At 36.9% G+C, this 21,508-nt stretch overlaps 1 protein-coding gene across 1 annotated transcript; it reads right to left on the bottom strand.

Moving 5' to 3' along the window:
• Nucleotides 1–11,771: 11,771 nt before the first annotated feature.
• Nucleotides 11,772–16,205, bottom strand: LOC117333445 (protein unc-93 homolog A-like). The gene is made up of 3 exons (XM_033892740.1): nt 15,044–16,205; nt 12,738–13,005; nt 11,772–12,034 (listed from the first exon to the last, which is right to left on the bottom strand). Exons 1-3 carry the CDS (start codon nt 15,962–15,964, stop codon nt 11,799–11,801), a joined length of 1,425 nt encoding a protein of 474 aa, XP_033748631.1. The 5' UTR covers nt 15,965–16,205; the 3' UTR covers nt 11,772–11,798.
• Nucleotides 16,206–21,508: the final 5,303 nt, after the last annotated feature.

The raw sequence follows: 21,508 nt of genomic DNA, 5'->3' as shown, positions 1-21,508 counted from the left end.
GCATTTATATTTTATTCCCCGTGTGTTATAAAATGAATGTTATTCAACACTTGTAATGATTATTTCATGCTTTGGGAGTTGAATAACACCCACCTATTGTGGTAAAAAAGAAGATATACAGCAGTGGCACTTGAGGTGATATCTTACAAACCCAAAAGCCTATAAATCACTATTATGGTGCAACTTGACAGAAGTAATTTAGTCAATTGTTAGTATGTAACATCGCTAACGATCGGTCCTGCTGTTGACATGTAATCTGTTAAGCTGTTTGTAAAGGCTTCTTTTACGTATAACGATGTATTCGTTTTTTTTTACCTTGAAATGTAAAGTGCAGTTGTTTAATAATATAACATAAAACTGGCGAATATAGACTATTTTACTCATCACAAGTATTTTAGCAGGCACTATTAGGGACTCTGGACATGGCAAGAAGGCTGTTTTAGGAAACATTATTCAACCGCAAAGTTTGAAGTAAAAGATGCTGATTTCTAAATAAAATGCCCCAAACTCCACTGTTTAACTACTTCTCCTAAACATATCATTCTAACATGACAGATGTCTAAATAAAATTCAACTAAAGCCTTCAGTAATTGAAATAACCCCCTTTATGCCAAATTTTGTAATATTATTCAAAACTGTAATAATCTCATTGTTTATAGTTCCTGATAAATTGTGTATAACTATAAAGCCCGCACGATGTCTATGTGAAAAAGTAATGTCAGGCGAAATTAACAAACATCTTTTTTAAAAAAACACATCGACACATTACATCAGTCATGTTTCTGTGAGTCTCAGTATTTGATAACAGAGTCTTCCATAGATTAAAGTCTTTATCAAATAATACGTATAAAATAATCGTTATTTTGTATCGAACTTGTTTCAGCAATATTTTTTCTGTCGCGACACTCATGATATTTAGCCATTTGAACACAGATTTATGATGCCTTTGGTAGCCAAACTGCTATCAACGATTCCTTCCTTCGCAGGACGTTTTCAATGTTACCGCGCATACATTTATAGTATTAAATATTGATTTTAGAAGGATGGCATCATAGTAGTATAGGCGTCTCTTTAGCCCCCCACTTGACCTACATTTGAGCGCGTCATTGTCCCCTCACGGGACACCAGCGTGACCTACTTAACCTTGGGATATCCCAGACCCCATGACGTCATTGGCCCCTCACGTGAACACCTGTGTGATCTTGAAACTTTAACCCCAGACCCCCTGACGTCACTGACCCCCTCACGTAACACCTGCATGACCTAATTAACCTAATGAAACTTTAAACCCAAACTACATTTGAGCGCGTCATTTCCCCTCTCACCTGAACACCTATAACTATAATACCACTCGGACATGATTGAAATGTTCGCGTACAAGATAAACTGTTAAAATATGTTAATTAAGTTGTCGGTTTGAAAGGTGAAGAAAGAGAATGAGAATATTATTTATTGAATCATATGATCCCTTTTATTAACTCAAGTAAGATATTTGTAAACATTCCTAATAAATTATTTTACATCATGAATTGATAATAATCCAATTTATAGAATATATTACTTTTACGTTCATCTATCTAAAACGTTACTTTTGATATGCTTTACCGTACGCGTGTCAGTGTAGTGACTTGATTTACATCATTGGTTGCCGCGGCTAGGTCACACAAAGGAGTCTTGCGGCACACCACCATAGCTAAAAAGGTATCACTTACCACATTTAAACATTAGTCGGCAAGCTATATTTATTTTACAACCTATTAACAACATCTATTCAAGTATTATAATACGCATATTTCAACTTAGAATTCTTCTAAAACATTGATAACTAAACTGTTTATATCTACAAATTCAATGTGTTCAATGATTTTTCGACACAACAGTATTAACTTGACGATCCAGTATTGTAGTAAGTGAAGAAAAATAACAATACTTTAATTAATGAACCCAATGTTTAGAGAGTTTGTTAAAGAAAATCAAATTACCTATGTATATTGCTAGGTGTAACATAGCTTAAGTCATCGGTGATGAAGTAATTGAATATGCGTTGTCCTAACAATAGGTCTCATGTACGCCCATCTCTATCGCAAAGTTAATGAGGCGTAACGCTATCACTATCTGTCGGCATAGTAAATTCTATACATTCATAGAACTACTCAGTTACCTCAAGCTAATTTACATCTCAGTCAAAACATGAAAGGGGTCCAAATTGGGATAATAATTGCCCCACGACACCCGACAAAATATACTTTGTTACCCTCGCCAATCCATCCAAAATATACCGTGGAAAACGTAAAAGAAAATTATTCAATAGAGAAGAGAGAAAGAAGTATAAGAAAGTCTATACAAAGCCGGTCCTATTACCAGATATGGATACTGTACCCTACGGATTTTAGTTTCATTAATAATAATGTGTGAGCTTGAAATTGGTTTTCGCTGTTTTTTAATATAGTGTGCAAAGATAGTGTTCAACAAACGACAAAGAATGCAAGGATTAAATCGACAAAATTTATTTTTAAATTTCTCTTTTAAACCGGGTGGTCGGTTTTTCAGTTTCCCTGATCATGACACGACCATATTTCCGGATCCAATCTGTGATTTTTTTACAATAAATCCAATGGGTGTATGTATGTCTTTCAGCACTTGGTAAAACTGTTTCTGTCCAATGAGTTCCTTTGACGAATGACTGGACACTGCATCTTTGATCAGGTCGACAATGTTAGATCCAGTAATGACATCTCCACGTACAATCAGCTCACCATTCATGTTCCAGTTAATCTCTTTTCCTCATTGTTGCTTTAGGAAATTCAAAAGCCCCCAGGTTTTACGTAATCGGTTTTTAGGGACAATGTATTCCAAGGTAGACTCCATTCCATCTGTATCAGTGTTTTGACTGTTATCATCGGTTTCGTATACAGCGTTCTTCTCTCCCAGTTTCGTCTCTAGGGCTCTTGATGAGAGATTCGTACCTGAACTTGGGAATCAGTATCAATTCTTTAGCCATCGTTATTGATTAAAGGCAAGGCAGGTTTTATGAGGAGTGGTAGTAGAGCAATATGTCTCAGTACAGCTGCTTTCTTTCTAGTCCGACTGACTTGACGACTAGCAAGAGACCTAATGACTAATTTGTATCGCTTCAACTTCTTTGTATAAGCACCTCTGACTGGGATATTGCTTTGCAAAATATTTTTAGCTATCAAGGCCAATACATCAAGTTGTGAGTCGGTAATGTATTGTACGTTCCCCTTTCTTTGCTTAGGGTTAGCGATATACAAAAAGTTCAGGAAACCCGAATGCTGTGTTACACGTCCACTCATCTTGACAAGACTGACCTCCACTAGATATCGACGTCCTTTGATACCTTTGGGACATACACAGTACAGTCTTCGTTGGGAAAGATGTTGGTACGTAGCTGATATTTTTTTTTATCCGTATGAGGGCAGAGGTCAATCAAAAGATAACCGTAAGGTTTACTGATCGCTTTCTCGTATGCATCTTTGAAATAAGAGGACTGACCAGGAAGTATCTGAGAACAAAAGGTCGACACCTGTCTCGCATCTCGATAGTTACGCAATAACACGATGTTCATGCAATTCAAAGATATAGATCGTGCATATTTCCCTGGAGGATAGAGGTTTTGTGTCAGGTAAACACAAGATATGTGTTTCTGATGTGATTTCACAGTGAATAACTGAACGCATTCTTCGGACTGGGTAATTTTGAGCATCAAGTCGTCCAACACGATGTGTCGCACTCCATCAGAGTAATCTTCGATCTGGTCTTTGTCTGGTAAACCTTGATGCAAGATGACTCCATTGTTTTTCATATCGTCGAATATGGGTTGATATTCCATGTAAGCATAAACGATTTTGTCTGGTGGCGTTGTAAACATACCCTTTGCATTGTCTATCAGTCGTTTGGAGCTATGTGGAGCTGTGTGGAGCCAGTGTGGAGCCAGTGTGGAGCCGTGTGGAGCTAGTGTGGAGCTGTGTGGAGCTAGTGTGGTGCTAGTGTGGAGCTGTGTGGAGCCTTGTGGAGCTAGAGTGGTATTATTCCAAATATACGAATGAGTGTTACGTTATATATAAGTTCATGAACTGTTCGTTGTAATGATCTGGAGCATGTCCGAAACTGTCAAAGAATTCTGCATTTTCAGCATCTCGGAAATAAATTGCAACCCAGTGCTGGCCCGGTTTTGATGACGGATCCGTATTTACGATGTATGCGCAGGGATACAACGGTACGTGGACAGGGAGTGTGTTCATGGCATGTATCCCGTTCACAATGTCTTTCAAACAGGTACCCTTTACCATAGTTGATAATACCTCCGTGTTCATAGTCTTGCGTAATTGACCTCTCTGGATTCCGTTATTTCGATGAGCGCAGGGAATGTTGCGAAAGCCACGCAATTCAAATTTTCGACAGTGTTTGTTTCGAATTTAACTTCCAATATGATGTTGCCATGATGCGCCAGGTTTATATACTCCCCTCCAAGGTCGGAGGGTGCGAGATCAAAGGCGTACATGGCATGTCCCGTAGTAAAACTGTCTCTGTTGATGATCAGACCTTCATTTTGGTTCCATTTTCCGGGAGCATCGAATAAGCTGCAGAAGGGAGTCACGTTATTCCTGTTTACTCCTATATCCATTTTCATCGGGCGAGCAGGCATGCTTTCATCGTTGATGTAAAGGACCACTTCTTGTGCCAAATTGACGAAATTGAAAGGGTTTTTGGTATAATCAACATTCACGGCATCCTGCTTGACAAATGCGAATACGGCTTTCGTCGGCATGTTATTGGCCCATACGTTCTGCCATATAAAGGAGCCGCCACCAGATCCGAAAGAATTCATCTTGACTCCCGTTCTGACCAATGGGTATTTGGCAGTGGTGTCTTTTAATAACTTGGCAGGATTCACCAAAACACCGCTGTCCACTTTGATCATACATGCCTTAAAAGCCACGTCCAAATCTCCAACTTGTAACTGGGATCCGTTTCATCACTCATCAGAAAAAAAGAAGCTTTACTTTTAAATAGCTTTAACTGTAGGTCGACACCATTAAGAAGATACTTGTCGATTCCGAAGACATCTTCGTATAAAGGCCCTTCCATGGCGAAAGTCTTACTTTCTTCAGTGTAAGCATACCTCTTCTTTAACCCCGCGTTCGATCCCGTCACGATGGGTTTTGGCATCGGCCATGTCGTAATCGTCCAAGTAAAACATTTGGGAGGTGAGTTGTGATTTTGTGGCATCAGTTCCACTAAACAATATGGTTTTCAGGTAAGCCTTCCAAGGGTAGCTGTTGGTGATGAGTGATACCAATTACCATTCATGTAAGTATCGATCTGTGACCACATACTATGTAATAATAAATTGATGACACCCGTTTTCTCGTTCTCGGCTAAAACAGAGTTGTCGGCCTTTTTGACCCGGCATTTAACATACAACCTAGACTTGTGTAAGTCAATATACCTGTCACCGGATCCGGGTACGTATAATTCTATGGGTGCGTCGAAAGTATTGAAAGAAGACATAGTTCGACATTCCGAAAAGTAGACCTTTTCTATCGCTACCTGATTGGGTGGGACGGTAAAGATAGACAGAGCGGTCGGTAATCCAATATGGTTAACGTTGTCACTGAGAAAAGACATTATTTAGGAGAGTGCGTCTATCGGTTCTTCTTTCCTTTTTTTGCCAGATGATGTTGTTCCTTTGCCTTTCCTTTTCAGACTGATGGTCTTCTTGGACATTGTCTTATTTATAGGTAAGTGAGGTATGTTATGTTTGGCGGCTTTTTTAACATCTTCTTTGGCTCTTTCCAGCACAGCATCCATGGGTGTGCTCCGTTTTCCTAACTTAGTACCACTGTTTGATTGGTAAATGGCAGGAATCATGTACGGTTTGTTAGTGTACATACCAGCGAAACCACCACCCGTTTGACGTCCTCTATACTGACCTGGGTGTACATCCCCTCTTTAAAGTCTTTAAAAAACTGTTCCCAAACCTTGGGGTCAGACACGTATGGAGATCCAATCATGATTGATAAAAATGACGTTTTCTCAAAACCAGCGTCAACGACAGAGTTCCTTCATCAAATGACACCGGTTTGTTTTTAGTGTCTTTTTAATACACATGGACATCTTGAAACTGACCGAACCTAACGGGCACCTCGTACGGGTAAGGGAACATGATATTTCCCGCATTTTTAATGTAAACCGATCTCAGTATGGGTAATTCCGCGTCTCCTACCATAGTTTCGACACAAAGATTACAAAAAATCATATATTCTTTGGATAACGAGGGTTTCTTCTCTCCACGATGAAATGTAAATTCCATAAGAGAGATCGTCCGGTGTCCATCTAATGTCAATGGTCTCGAAAGGTGTATTCGAAAATCCCCTGCATTGTTATTCGGGTATAACTTAGGACTGTCCGAAGACCTCAGTACCATTCGCGTTCCCACGTTTCTGTGGCAAACCGTTGAATACTCCATCGTATTTATACCATGTCTTGTTCTGGAATCCAGGAATTGAACTTTGATGGCCAACCCAACTATTTCACGTACACTTCTGTCGTACCAGATCTTTTTCTTTTCCTCAATACTTTTTCCACACGATATTTAGTCTCGGCATCGGCATTCACCTTTTGCATTTCTTTTTCATAAAAGGTTCCAGATATCTCATCGTTTGCAAAATCTTTTAATTTATAAACAGGTATACCTTGTCTCAAATATATCCGATCCACGATAACTAGTTCGTCGGTTCATTTTTGTTGAAAGTCTCTCTGCAACGTTCGTTTGACGTTTGGAGATTCTGACTTGATCACCTATCTTAAATTTATACGGATTTTTGTTCTTTCGGCTTGATATGCGTTTTACGTCTTTTTTACGCACCAAATATTTCAGATATCGTACTTTGTCTTGGTTTGATTTGCTCACGCTAGAGGGAGTCAATCCACTCAGTGATCTATGTGGTCTGTTGTTGTAATTTGAAGCTAGATCCTGGAGTATATCGATGTATCTATACGTTTGCTTTGACGTCAAATATCTATACATCAAATTTTCAAGTGTTCTTATCACACGCTCGGCGTAATTTTCCTGTGTGGAATTCTGTGTTAAATGTACCCGTATGTTTTCATCTTCCAGGATGTTGCAACTTTTCCTTTTTTGAATTTAGATTTTAGTGCGTTGACGACGGTTTTACCCAATTTGTTTTTCAATGGTACTACCCATAGAAACTTTAAGAAAACATCAATTAGTATTAAAAGGTATTTAATGCCGTCATTGAATAATGTCAAATTTTGAACGTCTGCAAAATCTCCGTCAAATAACGAGTCGATTCCTTCTACTACTACCCGATTCTTCTTAAATTTTGTGATCAAATCTTTCTGTAAACTGTAAGCGTCTTGATCTTGAAGCCATTGAGTTACTAGTATCTTGCGTATGCCTATTTTAACCTTTCCTTCGTTACGTACAACTTGATATAATTTTTTAGGTCCAGCAAAAGATCCCGGATGTTTTGCATCATACCAGATCCTATTGAGATAGTCCTTCCAGTGAGACATTCTCACATCTTGTGAGCATATGCACGTATGGTGTTTCCTTATATATACAATAACAACCACTCACATTACAATTGATATTTTATTATTTAATAACAATATACACTTATTTTGCTTTTCTAATGGACACGTTGATGTTGTTAAGTATTCGCTGTAAATAATTCCACTGTCTGGTGTTTAAGCCGATACCACGAATGGTGGCTTTTCCGTTGATGAATTGTCTCAAGTCAACCAGTATACGTCCTTGGTATCGACACACGGAAGAAAAGTAGCCGTCGGGTAACGGATACTGTTTCAAGCTGCTACACAGCGTGGTATTCAGGTTTGGTAATGCTTCAGAATTCGTAGTATTTGTCACGATCTTGATGCAGTCCGATGTCTCATTACTTTTTGCCGCCATATTTTCTGTTACAGCCAGAGATGTCGTAGTCAATATAATCAAGGCAAGTACTCCAACACATTTCACGGACGTGAAGACGGTACCTTTCGTATACGGAATTTAAACTGGACATCATACTTTCGTTCATATCTGGTACGACGACACTGTCGAATGAATTCGTCCTGGAGATCATTGTTCCTTAATCAGTTTCCACAGAATGATGTTTTTTTTGTGTGTGCAAGGCCCTTTTATATACAGTTCACATATCCCAGCACGTATGATTCGGGTGACATTTGTCGTTTGTTAAACAGGTGTATTATCTTTGCACACTATATTAAAAAACAGCGAAAACCAATTTCAAGCTCACACATTATTATTAATGAAACTAAAATCCGTAGGTTACAGTATCCATATCTGGTAATAGGACCGGCTTTGTATAGACTTTCTTATACTTCTTTCTCTCTTCTCTATTGAATAATTTTCTTTTACGTTTTCCACAGTATATTTTGGATGGATTGACGAGGGTAACAAATGTTTACAAATATCTTCCTTGAGTTAATAAAAGGGATCGTATGATTCAATAAATAATATTCTCATTCTCTTTCTTCACCTTTCAAACCGACAACTTAATTATCATATTTTAACAGTTTATCTTGTACGCGAACATTTCAATCATGTCCGAGTGGTATTACAGGTGTTCACGTGAGAGGGGAAATGACGCGCTCAAATGTAGTTTGGGTTTAAAGTTTCATAAGGTTAATTAGGTCATGCAGGTGTTACGTGAGGGGGTCAGTGACGTCAGGGGGTCTGGGGTTAAAGTTTCAAGATAACACAGGTGTTCACGTGAAGGGGCCAATGACGTCATGGGGTCTGGGATAGCCCAAGGTTAAGTAGGTCACGCAGGTGTCACGTGAGTGGACAATGACGCGCTCAAATGTAGGTCAAGTGGGGGGCTAAAGAGACGTCTATACTACTCATCATAGCAAATAAGCTGTGTTAATTTCTGCTTTTTTTAATAAAACAGAAGAAAATCATTTCAAAAATACAGAAATGCTATAAGGTGTCACAGATTGTGTGTTGATATGATTTATTATTGATATTATTTACAATTATACACCATTCCATTGCTGTTCTGACATTGACAAAAAAGTATTTTTGTAATGGTATGCCACGAAAAGAAAACAGATCCAATTACATCATATAATGAAGAGAGTCTTGATGTAGTATCAGAATCCATTCCCTGATGAATGTTATTTTAATCCTAACACCCTTCCAGTTTAAATCAATATCTAGTTAAGTCTCTATCAAATTAGACACAGAGAGCCAGCCTTTATTGCCGTCTCAAAATAACATTACTTAGACCATTGGCATGTGTGATGGAGCGTTGTGTATATGGTTGTATGGGTGTGATGAGATTACATAATAACATAGTAAAGCCATATGGTCTAGGGGAGGTAATTTGGAACTTAAACTGAAAGAGTTCTTTCCCTTTATTGGAGCTCTCTTTGTAAGATAATATGATTCTTCAGTATAGATAAACGACTTGGAACGTGAAGATGTGTTTTTGTCTGTGATATTCATCATCATGTAATATTTACATTTTCACTTCGCTCCGCCTAAATGAACATAGTAAACTCAGATCACTTCATTTCCCGTTGAAGATTTTGGGTCGCGTGCTTCTGTTCTGAGAGACGAATCACGTTTCTTGCCGGCTTGTGAATACACTCACTGAGTTTACAATGGCGATCGAGTTCTGTACCGCCTCAGACTTGAATGCACTTTCATTTTGTGAATTGTGTAGCATTGTTATAAACGTATATAAACACAAGTGGAATAGTCGCTTTATGTGCTAAAAAGAAGCCAGTATAATGCAGACAGTTTAGAAAACAGGATCTGACAGAACTCATGACCTACGTAGCGCAGTAGGTCTAACGTTAGCTGTATCTCGAATGCTATGCTTGATACCATTTTAGTGGTCACAGAAAGTAAACCTCAATTTTAACACTATTTAACAACACAAAACAGACTGGTAGCAGAAGTAATCTATATCGAGCACAGGGACACATTATTGTCGTAATTTGACTCAATCTAAACATATGGAGAACACAAGTTTCCGGCCGTCGAATACCGCCAATTTTCAAATCAATGTTTCTTTACTTACTATTATCAGAATTAACATCCCAAAACGCCAGTGCGACAATGAAATCCAATATTTCAAGAACACCATGTACATCATCAGCTAACCTGCGACTAAAATCCACATTGTTACACTTTTTCTCGAGCTCTGAATATCCCGGCTATTAGACTGCATCACATACGGCCACAGGGGTTCGGCGTTAAACTTTGAGGAACATATGGCAAATCCAACATTCATTCAAATTAGAAAACCTTACAAAATCGATTTTTTTTCAAGGTTTACAGATTATATAAACACTGTTTTTTAATGTTGTGAGATTTCACTGAACTGTCGTTACGTTAACCTTGTTCTCATTTTTTAAGCCATGCAAGCAACAAAATTGACAATCAATCCTTAAAGTGAGTCCCCAAACACAACCTCACATCAACAACAGAACAGGAGCTCTAGGCTTTTAATCATATATTCTATGTATACATTCAGTCGTGTTCATTTATTTAAGGTTTGATTGTCAATTTTGTTGCTTGCATGGACTGATGAAGGGAAGTGAACTGCGAAGTAGTTCATGTACCATTTGCACGAGGTTCACTTCCCTTCATCAGTCCATGCAAGCGTCGCAACGGTGTGACGTAACAGTTAGACCTACTGCGCTACGTACATATATATAATTGTAGGTCATGAGCTCGGTGCTATCGGGAGTGTCGGTGTTCTGTCAGATCCTGTTTTCTAAACTGTCTGCATTATACTGGCATTTGTATTAGCACATAAAGCGGCTATTCCACTTGTGTTTACATACGTTTATAACAATGTTACACAATTCACAAAGTGAAAGTGTATTCAAGTCGGAGGCGGTACAGAACTCGATCGCCGTTGTAAACTCAGTGAATGATTCGTCTCTCAGAACAGAAGCACGCGACCCAAAATCTTCAACGGGAAATGAAGTGATCTGAGTTTGTTCATTGTCTGACATACATAGAAGAGAAACGACGATTAAAACACTGTTTGTATCCTCTGATCTTTTTTGTAACTAAAATACATTGAGGCGTTTATCTGTGTACAAATTAGTGTTGCTAAAAGGAACATAACTTTCGGAGAGACATTGCACAGTGCTTGACCTAAGCTTTAGTGGACCGTGTGGAGCACGAGTGCAAGACATCGAAATATTCTATCGTAGGAGTGTTAGATATTCAACGGGAAACCATTCAATATTCCTATGGTATTCTTTTGTTGACTGTCTGTATGTTGAAGGGAGATAACCCCTCCTACTCTATGAGGTTAGGGGTTGAAAGTCCAAGCCACGTTAAAATTCATCATCAGTTTTGCAGTAAGTTATAATACATACGTTAGCAAAATACGACGGAGTATCTTAATTGACATCAATGTAATCTGTTTTGTTTTATTCGGAAGATTTACTACATAAACCCAAAACAAATACAAAATAAAACATTAAACGCACTTATCTATCTGAAAGATATATAACTTTCAGATCGTTTTGAAGTTCTTGATTTTCGCAGTTTCTCTTTCTAATCGAGTACACTGAAGCTGTATTTGAATACATTCTTGAAAAAGCCTTTGTAGCTCAAAGACATGATTGAAGGATATAAGTTAAATTACAACAATATTCCGTAAAATGCCAGGGAAAGATACAGTATATGGTATTCAATTGTTTTGAACTGATGATAAATAACTCATAATCACATGTTCAAATTAGAGTTTGTAATTAAGTCTTTATGTCTCTATGGATACAGCCTTGCTCACTAGAAAGCCTCTGTTTCGTATCCTGATCTCCACGATGAATACTAGACAGACAGCTAATACAAGCCATACCCCAACGACGTACAGTTTTACATCCTGGCACACGTGATTGCTATAAAGATACACTACAAAAAACCCGAAAGCCTCGAACATCCGAATGTTTCCGAACGCTGGTTCCTGTTGCAATGGAAACACGTGTCCCACGAGAGCTGAAACAATGAAGAAAGTAAATGACGTAACTTATGATACATATATGTACATACCTAGTGTTTTATAATACTCGTTTGTACCATACATTTGTACCATACAAACCATTGTCTTCCCCTATAACACCATACTATGGAACATTTTGGGCATGTGACCGCAAAGGTGACCTCACATTACGTCAACACTGACTTTGTGTTTCAACAACTTAAAACGTACAGAGTAAATATAAACAATGAAGGTTTAAGTTATTAAGAATTTGACCCTATAATACACATTGCTAATGCAGACAAACTGATATACTTTAAACTATGTTTACCAACTTGAATAATGCGTGCTATAGGAACATGACACCATTGGTTAATATTCAAAGCTTCAATAACTCCTAATTTGTCTTTGTCTATTTATCTTTCCTGTATTCCTGAGTTCATTTCATCAGGTCTTCACTGAGTTACCGAGAACTGATGAATATGACCCATATGAAGGATGTACCAATGCGATCAGGAAAAAACAGTTAATTTCAAATTCCGAAGCGTTCTAATGAGACAACATTCGGGGCCAGCATTAGTGATGTTAAAACCCGAGTAATCTGTCTGTTACTAAGGTTAGAGTTAGCTTTACATGAAATTGAACCGGTGTATAAAACTAGATGGTCACAAAAAACAAACCCACAAAATAAGACATCGGTGATTTAGAATCCATACCTACCACTGGTTTGTGTTTGCCATATTGCATCTCCGAGCGCCCAAGTCCCGGGTATCACGAAAAACAGGAACAGCTGATCTTTGTCTGGGGTCCACATCCTTAAAAGGACCAATAATCCAGTGTTGATAAAGAAGCCGAAGAGGAAAAGGAAAGGGCGGCCTACGTATTTAGTTAGTATACCGTTCAAAGGGGAGGCAACTGTATTGACGGCGCCGAAACAGATCATGGTGTAGCCGACCCAGGACAATCCCAGTTCGCAAGCCACATATGCCTGTAAAAAGAAGGAAATATATCTTGATTGAATGTAAAACAAAATGCGTGTTTTCAACAAAAGTCGGTATGTCGTTATCACAATTGTTAATACGATTCTACAACGCAAACTCACTGTCGATTTGTAAGTTTCGATATGTATATGTACCGGTATGTAACTGTGTGTACTTGTATGTAACCTTTTGTACCTATATGCATCCGTGTGTACATGTGTGTATCCGAGTGTATTTGTCATCACAGAGGAGTCAATATAATGTTTTATCAGACTTCCTCTAAAGATAGAAATTATGTCATTTGTGCGTGAACATTACAAGCATGTACACTTTCTACCTGTATGTACACTTTGTACCTATATGTACACTTTCTACCTATATGTACACTTTCTACCTATATGTACACTTTGTACCTGTATGTACACTTTGTACCTGTATGTACACTTTCTACCTATATGTACACTTTCTACCTATATGTACACTTTCTACCTATATGTACACTTTCTATCTATATGTACTTTCTACCTATATGTACAATTTCTACCTATATGTACACTTTCTACCAGTATGTACACTTTCTACCTATATGTACACTTTCTACCTATATGTACACTTTCTATCTATATGTACTTTCTACCTATATGTACAATTTCTACCTGTATGTACTTTCTACCTATATGTACACTTTCTACCTATATGTACACTTTCTACCTATATGTACACTTTCTACCTATATGTACACTTTCTATCTATATGTACTTTCTACCTATATGTACAATTTCTACCTATATGTACACTTTCTACCTATATGTACACTTTCTACCTATATGTACACTTTCTATCTATATGTACTTTCTACCTATATGTACAATTTCTACCTATATGTACACTTTCTACCTATATGTACACTTTTTACCTATATGTAATTTCTATCTATATGTACTTTCTACCTATATGTACAATTTCTACCTATATGTACACTTTCTACCAGTATGTACACTTTCTATCTATATGTACACTTTCTATCTATATGTACACTTTCTACCTATATGTACACTTTCTACCTGTATGTACACTTTCTACCAGTATGTACACTTTGTACCTATATGTACACTTTCTACCTATATGTACACTTTCTACCTATATGTACTTTCTATCTATATGTACTTTCTACCTATATGTACAATTTCTACCTATATGTACACTTTCTACCTATATGTACACTTTCTATCTATATGTACACTTTCTACCTATATGTACACTTTCTACCTGTATGTACACTTTCTACCAATATGTACACTTTTTAGTTGTATGTACACTTTCTACATATATGTACTTTCTACCTGTATGTACACTTTCTACCTGTATGTACACTTTTTGTCTATATGTAAACTTTCTATCTATATGTACACTTTCTACCTGTATGTATACTTTCTACCTGTATGTACACTTTCTACCTGTATGTACACTTTCTACCTGTATGTACTTTCTACCTATATGTACACTTTCTACCTATATGTACACTTTCTACCTGTATGTACACTTTCTACCTGTATGTACACTTTCTACCTGTATGTACACTTTCTACCTATATTTAAACTTTCTACCTGTATGTACACTTTCTACCTATATGTACACTTTCTACCTATATGTACACTTTCTACCTATAAATACATACCTTCCTATGCGTACACTCCCTGTACATGTATGTACACTATTTACATGTATATAATTACCTTTGTCCACACTATATACCTGTATATATCTTATGTACACTATCTACTTGTATATAACTACATCCATCTGTATAAACACTCACTATATATTCTCTATCTGGTAACATTCCATACCTCTATTCTACAGATGTACATGTATGTAGATTACCTGTATGTAACCATTATATAGATGTACCTGTATGTATATTACCTGTAATTAGATTACCTTATGTAACTATTCTACAGATGTACCTGTATGTAACTATTCTACATATGTACCTGTATGTAGATAACCTGTATGTATACTCCCTGTATGTTAGATGTATTTTACCTGTGTATACTGGGCATACATAACGACCTGCTCCACTCCACTATACATTGCTATCGGTACCAGTAGTAGCATGTTAGTGTCCGTCACGAGGAGCCGAAGAGTTGAAAACAGCGTAGTTACGATACCTGTTGTGTTATCATCGTTAGTTTTAGAGCGGATAGGCTTAAGAAAAATTGCACCAATAAAAAACCCACACACTGCACATCCTATGTAAATAATCAACAGTGTATTTAAGATATGTTCCGGTGGTTTATTTATTGTTGCTTGAGTGGAACTATTCCCAGAGGGAGAAATGGGATCTGGGCAAAATGCCGCGCCACAAACGTTCGGCGTTGAATTCGTTTCTGTTGTAGAATTATGTGATGATTCGCCATTTTGGAGGACAAGTGACGATATAAGATTTCCCCAAATCTGTGTACTTTGAAAAGCCATAAGAAAAAACCCGAAAAATCGACTTATAACGGTTTCTGCTCGTTCCCCGATCACATTGGCATATTCTATAGCAATAGTCGTGACGTAAGTACCCTGTGACGTCAGCATAAACCCGGATGACATGCCATACAAGATCGAGGCAGGGATCAAAACACCTGTCTTTGGGTAGAAGTTCGCTGCTACGAACCCTGCCAGGCACAAGGCCGCAGAAGAAATTGCCCATTTTGCTCCGATGAACCTGATCACGGCCGGCGCCAGTATACAGGAAACAAGTGCTCCCCCGGTGATGGAGGCTAGGGAATATATCCCGATCTCGGGGTTCAGACTACTCTCCAGGTTTTGTAGACCCGAATAAGCTGTGAAGACCAGTATAAATATCACACACAGAACGAACAGATTGAGTCGTAACTGTCTGATGGTATTTCTCCTGAGCATATAACCGGTATCTCCATCGTCTACAAGGCGAACCTTCTCTTCCGCCTCCGCCATGATCGTTTTTCGGTTAATGTGTTGTATTTACATTACCCTCAATGAAATAATTCCGAGTATTAATATCTTTACAGCAACTCCCGTCAGCTTCCAACCTCAGTGTAACCTGCAGATCAAACTTTACACCAGTTGGTATAGGAAGAACTGCTACTGCTGTTTCCTTGTGACACTGAGCTAGGATTCTGGTTCTCCGTTCTCCCTCAAACCTGTGACTGGATGCCTATACATACATGTATATACGTCCAGGTGTCTATGAGCGTCAGTGACCTTTCATCCTGAGATAGCGTTAATCTAGTTATTATATTGTTCCTTTATCACCTCCGTGTACACATACGCTGTGGTCACTCTCTCTTGACCATTGTAATCCGTGTCACGACGACATTAGTGAGGTTATACCTCCTTCTAATACGATAATTCAGAAAACGTAAAAAGCACACGCACTCAAACCCCTAATGTCTAAATATCTGTAGGCAGAGACGCTGTCGCTTATTGTACTCCGTAATTAAATTAAAAAGAAGAAAAGAACGATCTTCACCAGAGAAACGTTTCTTTGGAAAGCGCTACAAAGCAACATGGACTCTCAAAAGAACGCCCCTGCCTGTCGAATCACGGCTAGGCCACCAAAGGGACATTATCATTCACGAACATCTGACCATTTAGTCAGCTGGCACCGATCTGTGCCTAGCCATATGTGAAACGACCGAGACTTGGGATAACAATGCTCATTTCGTTCATAAATAAACAATTCTATTATCTTACTTCAGATGAATTGACCCGAAGGACATTGATGCTACGGCGGCCATTTTGAATTTTGACTGACAATCGCATGTTAAGTAAGCAATACACATTTTGAACTTTACTTCAAGTTCCACCAGTGGGATATATACTTTGCCTTAAATGATCTTGAAATGGTCGTAATTAAGCAAATGTTGAAAAAGAATTTTAAACTTCTCCAGTTCCGCTGGTGGTGCCATTAAGCTCACAATTGTTAAGGATGTTAATGAAAGGAAGTCGACAAAGTGTTTTTATTTTCTGGTCGCTTTATACTTTAGGATGGTTTTGTTGATCTGCATGTCTAGTTTAGAATAGTTTAGGATGGCTTTGTGTATCTACACGTCTAGTATACAGTTATTGTATGGATGTGAGAGAAATAGCACTTTAATTGTCCCCCGAGACATTAACCATTGCCCGAGGCGAAGCCGAGGGAAATAGTCAATGTAAAGGGGATAATAAAAGTGCTATTTCCAGAAATACCCAAACAATAACTGTTTTATTATACCCACACAAAAACTAGTCCACCTCTCGGACCAGTGTTCATACAACCTTCAGTTTTCCCAAGGCCTAACACCCTAACGCTCGCAACCCCGTGGTGGAGGGTTAGTGTTAAAGTGTCGGTACACCTTAACCACTCGGCCAGCGCGGCCCCTAGTTTAGGATAGCTTTGTTGATCTACATGTTTAGTATACAATAGTTTAGGATAGCTTTGTTGATCTACACGTCTAGTTTACAATAGTTTAGGATAACTTTGTTGATCTACACGTTATTTTAACAATAGTTTAGGATAGCTTTGTTGTTCTACACATTCAGTTTACAATAGTTTAGGATAGCTTTGTTGATCTACACTTCCAGTTAACAATAGTTTAGGATAGCTTTGTTGATCTACACGTTCAGTTTACAGTAGTTTAGGATAACTTTGTTGATCTACACGTTTAGTTTACAATAGTTTAGGATAACTTTGTTGATCTCCACGTTTAGTTTACAATAGTTTAGGATAGCTTTGTTGATCTACACGTCCAGTTTACAATAGTTTAGGATGGCTTTGTTGATCTACACGTCTAGTTTACAATAGTTTAGGATAGCTTTGTTGATCTACACGTCCAGTTTACAATAGTTTAGGATGGCTTTGTTGATCTACACGTCCAGTTTACAATAGTTTAGGATAGCTTTGTTGATCTACACGTTCAGTTTGCAGTAGTTTAGGATAACTTTGTTGATCTACACGTCTAGTTTACAGTAGTTTAGGATAGCTTTGTTGATCTACACGTCTAGTTTACAGTAGTTTAGGATAGCTTTGTTGATCTACACGTCTAGTTTACAGTAGTTTAGGATAGCTTTGTTGATCTACACGTTCAGTTTACAATAGTTTAGGATAGCTTTGTTGATCTACACGTTCAGTTTACAGTAATTAGGATAGCTTTGTTGATCTACACGTTCAGTTTACAATAGTTTAGGATAGCTTTGTTGATCTACACGTCTAGTTTACAGTAGTTTAGGATAGCTTTGTTGATCTACACGTTCAGTTTACAGTAGTTTAGGATAGCTTTGTTGATCTACACGTTCAGTTTACAATAGTTTAGGATAGCTTTGTTGATCTACACGTTCAGTTTACAGTAGTTTAGGATGGCTTTGTTGATCTACACGTTCAGTTAACAGTAGTTTAGGATAGCTTTGTTGATCTACACGTTATTTTAACAATAGTTTAGGATAGCTTTGTTGTTCTACACATTCAGTTTACAATAGTTTAGGATAGCTTTGTTGATCTACACGTTTAGTTTACAATAGTTTAGGATAGCTTTGTTGATCTACACGTTTAGTTTACAGTAGTTAAGGATAGCTTTGTTGATCTACACGTTCAGTTTACAATAGTTTAGGATAGCTTTGTTGATCTACACGTTATTTTAACAATAGTTTAGGATAGCTTTGTTGTTCTACACATTCAGTTTACAATAGTTTAGGATAGCTTTGTTGATCTACACGTTCAGTTTACAATAGTTTAGGATGGCTTTGTTGATCTACACGTCTAGTTAACAATAGTTTAGGATGGCTTTGTTAATCTAGACGTCTAGTTTACAATAGTTTAGGATGGCTTTGTTGATCTACACGTTATTTTAACAGTAGTTTAGGATAGCTTTGTTGATCTACACGTCCAGTTTACAGTAGTTTAGGATAGCTTTGTTGATCTACACGTCCAGTTTACAATAGTTTAGGATAACTTTGTTGATCTACACGTTCAGTTTACAATAGTTTAGGATGGCTTTGTTAATCTACATGTTCAGTTTACAATAGTTTAGGATAGCTTTGTTGATCTACACGTCCAGTTTACAATAGTTTAGGATGGCTTTGTTAATCTACATGTTCAGTTTACAATAGTTTAGGATAGCTTTGTTGATCTACACGTTCAGTTTACAATAGTTTAGGATAGCTTTGTTGATCTACACGTTCAGTTTACAATAGTTTAGGATAGCTTTGTTGATCTACACGTTCAGTTAACAATAGTTTAGGATGGCTTTGTTAATCTAGACGTCTAGTTAACAATAGTTTAGGATAGCTTTGTTGATCTACACGTTCAGTTAACAATAGTTTAGGATGGCTTTGTTAATCTAGACGTCTAGTTTACAATAGTTTAGGATAGCTTTGTTGATCTACACGTTCAGTTTACAATAGTTTAGGATAGCTTTGTTGATCTACACGTTCAGTTTACAGTAGTTTAGGATAGCTTTGTTGATCTACACGTCTAGTTAACAATAGTTTAGGATAGCTTTGTTGATCCACACGTTCAGTTTACAATAGTTTAGGATAGCTTTGTTGATCCACACGTTCAGTTTACAGTAGTTTAGGATGGCTTTGTTGATCTACACGTTCAGTTTACAATAGTTTAGGATAGCTTTGTTGATCTACACGTTCAGTTAACAATAGTTTAGGATGGCTTTGTTGATCTACACGTTCAGTTTACAGTAGTTAAGGATGGCTTTGTTAATCTAGACGTCTAGTTTACAGTAGTTTAGGATAGCTTTGTTGATCTACACGTCTAGTTTACAGTAGTTTAGGATAGCTTTGTTGATCTACACGTTTAGTTTACAGTAGTTTAGGATAGCTTTGTTGATCTACACGTCCAGTTTACAATAGTTTAGGATAGCTTTGTTGATCTACACGTCCAGTTTACAGTAGTTTAGGATAGCTTTGTTGATCTACACGTCCAGTTTACAATAGTTTAGGATAGCTTTGTTGATCTACACGTTCAGTTTACAGTAGTTTAGGATAGCTTTGTTGATCTACACGTTCAGTTTACAGTAGTTTAGGATAGCTTTGTTGATCTACACGTCGAGTTTACAATAGTTTAGGATAGCTTTGTTGATCTACACGTCTAGTTTACAATAGTTTAGGATGGCTTTGTTGATCTATACGTCTAGTTTACAGTAGTTAAGGATAGCTTTGTTGATCTACACGTTCAGTTTACAATAGTTTAGGATAGCTTTGTTGATCTACACGTTCAGTTTTCAATAGTTAAGGATAGCTTTGTTGATCTACACGTTTAGTTTACAGTAATTAGGATAGCTTTGTTGATCTACACGTCCAGTTTACAGTAGTTTAGGATAGCTTTGTTGATCTACACGTCTAGTTTACAGTAGTTTAGGATAACTTTGTTGATCAACACGTTCAGTTTACAGTAGTTTAGGATGGCTTTGTTGATGTACACGTCCAGTTTACAATAGTTTATGATGGCTTTGTTGATCTACACGTCTAGCTAACAATTTGATACGTGCTTGCCGTATTTATCAAACTCATAATATAAAAAACATATAGGTGAAAATACTGTTTTTGTTGATATTCTTCCGGCCCCAGTTTCATCAATAGTCATAATTTTTTCGGAAATCCCTTCAAATCAATATAATTTGTATCTGTATAGTAATCACTATTAATAGACGATAGATTATAATATAATTTGTATCTGTATAGTAACCACTATTAATAGACGATAGATTATAATATAATTTGTATCTGTATAGTAATCACTATTAATAGACGATAGATTATAATATAATTTGTATCTGTATAGTAATCACTATTAATAGACGATAGATTATAATATAATTTGTATCTGTATAGTAATCACTATTAATAGACGATAGATTATAATATAATTTGTATCTGTATAGTAATCACTATTAATAGACGATAGATTATAATATAATTTGTATCTGTATAGTAATCACTATTAATAGACGATAGATTATAATATAATTCGTATCTGTATAGTAACCACTATTAATAGACGATAGATTATAATATAATTTGTATCTGTATAGTAATCACTATTAATAGACAATAGATTATAATATAATTTGTATCTGTATAGTAATCACTATCAATAGACGATAGATTATAATATAATTTGTATCTGTATAGTAATCACTATCAATAGACGATAGATTATAATATAATTTGTATCTGTATAGTAATCACTATCAATAGACGATAGATTATAATATAATTTGTAACTGTATAGTAACCACTATCAATAGACGATAGATTATAATATAATCTGTAACTGTATAGTAACCACTATCAATAGACGATAGATTATAATATAATTTGTATCTGTATAGTAATCACTATCAATAGACGATAGATTATAATATAATTTGTATCTGTATAGTAACCACTATCAATAGACGATAGATTATAATATAATTTGTATCTGTATAGTAATCACTATTAATAGACGATAGATTATAATATAATTTGTATCTGTATAGTAACCAC

The sequence above is a fragment of the Pecten maximus genome, chromosome 8 (genome assembly GCF_902652985.1).
Source record: "Pecten maximus chromosome 8, xPecMax1.1, whole genome shotgun sequence".
Lineage (NCBI taxonomy): Eukaryota > Metazoa > Mollusca > Bivalvia > Pectinida > Pectinidae > Pecten > Pecten maximus.
This window is presented reverse-complemented; position numbering and strand designations above follow the sequence as displayed.

Coding starts and splice junctions, on each gene's coding strand:
- LOC117333445 (XM_033892740.1), bottom strand. CDS start 15,964: ATGGCGGAGGCGGAAGAGAAGGTTCGCCTTGTAGACGATGGAGATACC. Junction 13,006..15,043: donor TGTATGCCCAGTATACACAG/GTAAAATACATC, acceptor TTCTTTTTACAG/GCATATGTGGCTTGCGAACT. Junction 12,035..12,737: donor ATGGCAAACACAAACCAGTG/GTAGGTATGGAT, acceptor TCATTGTTTCAG/CTCTCGTGGGACACGTGTTT.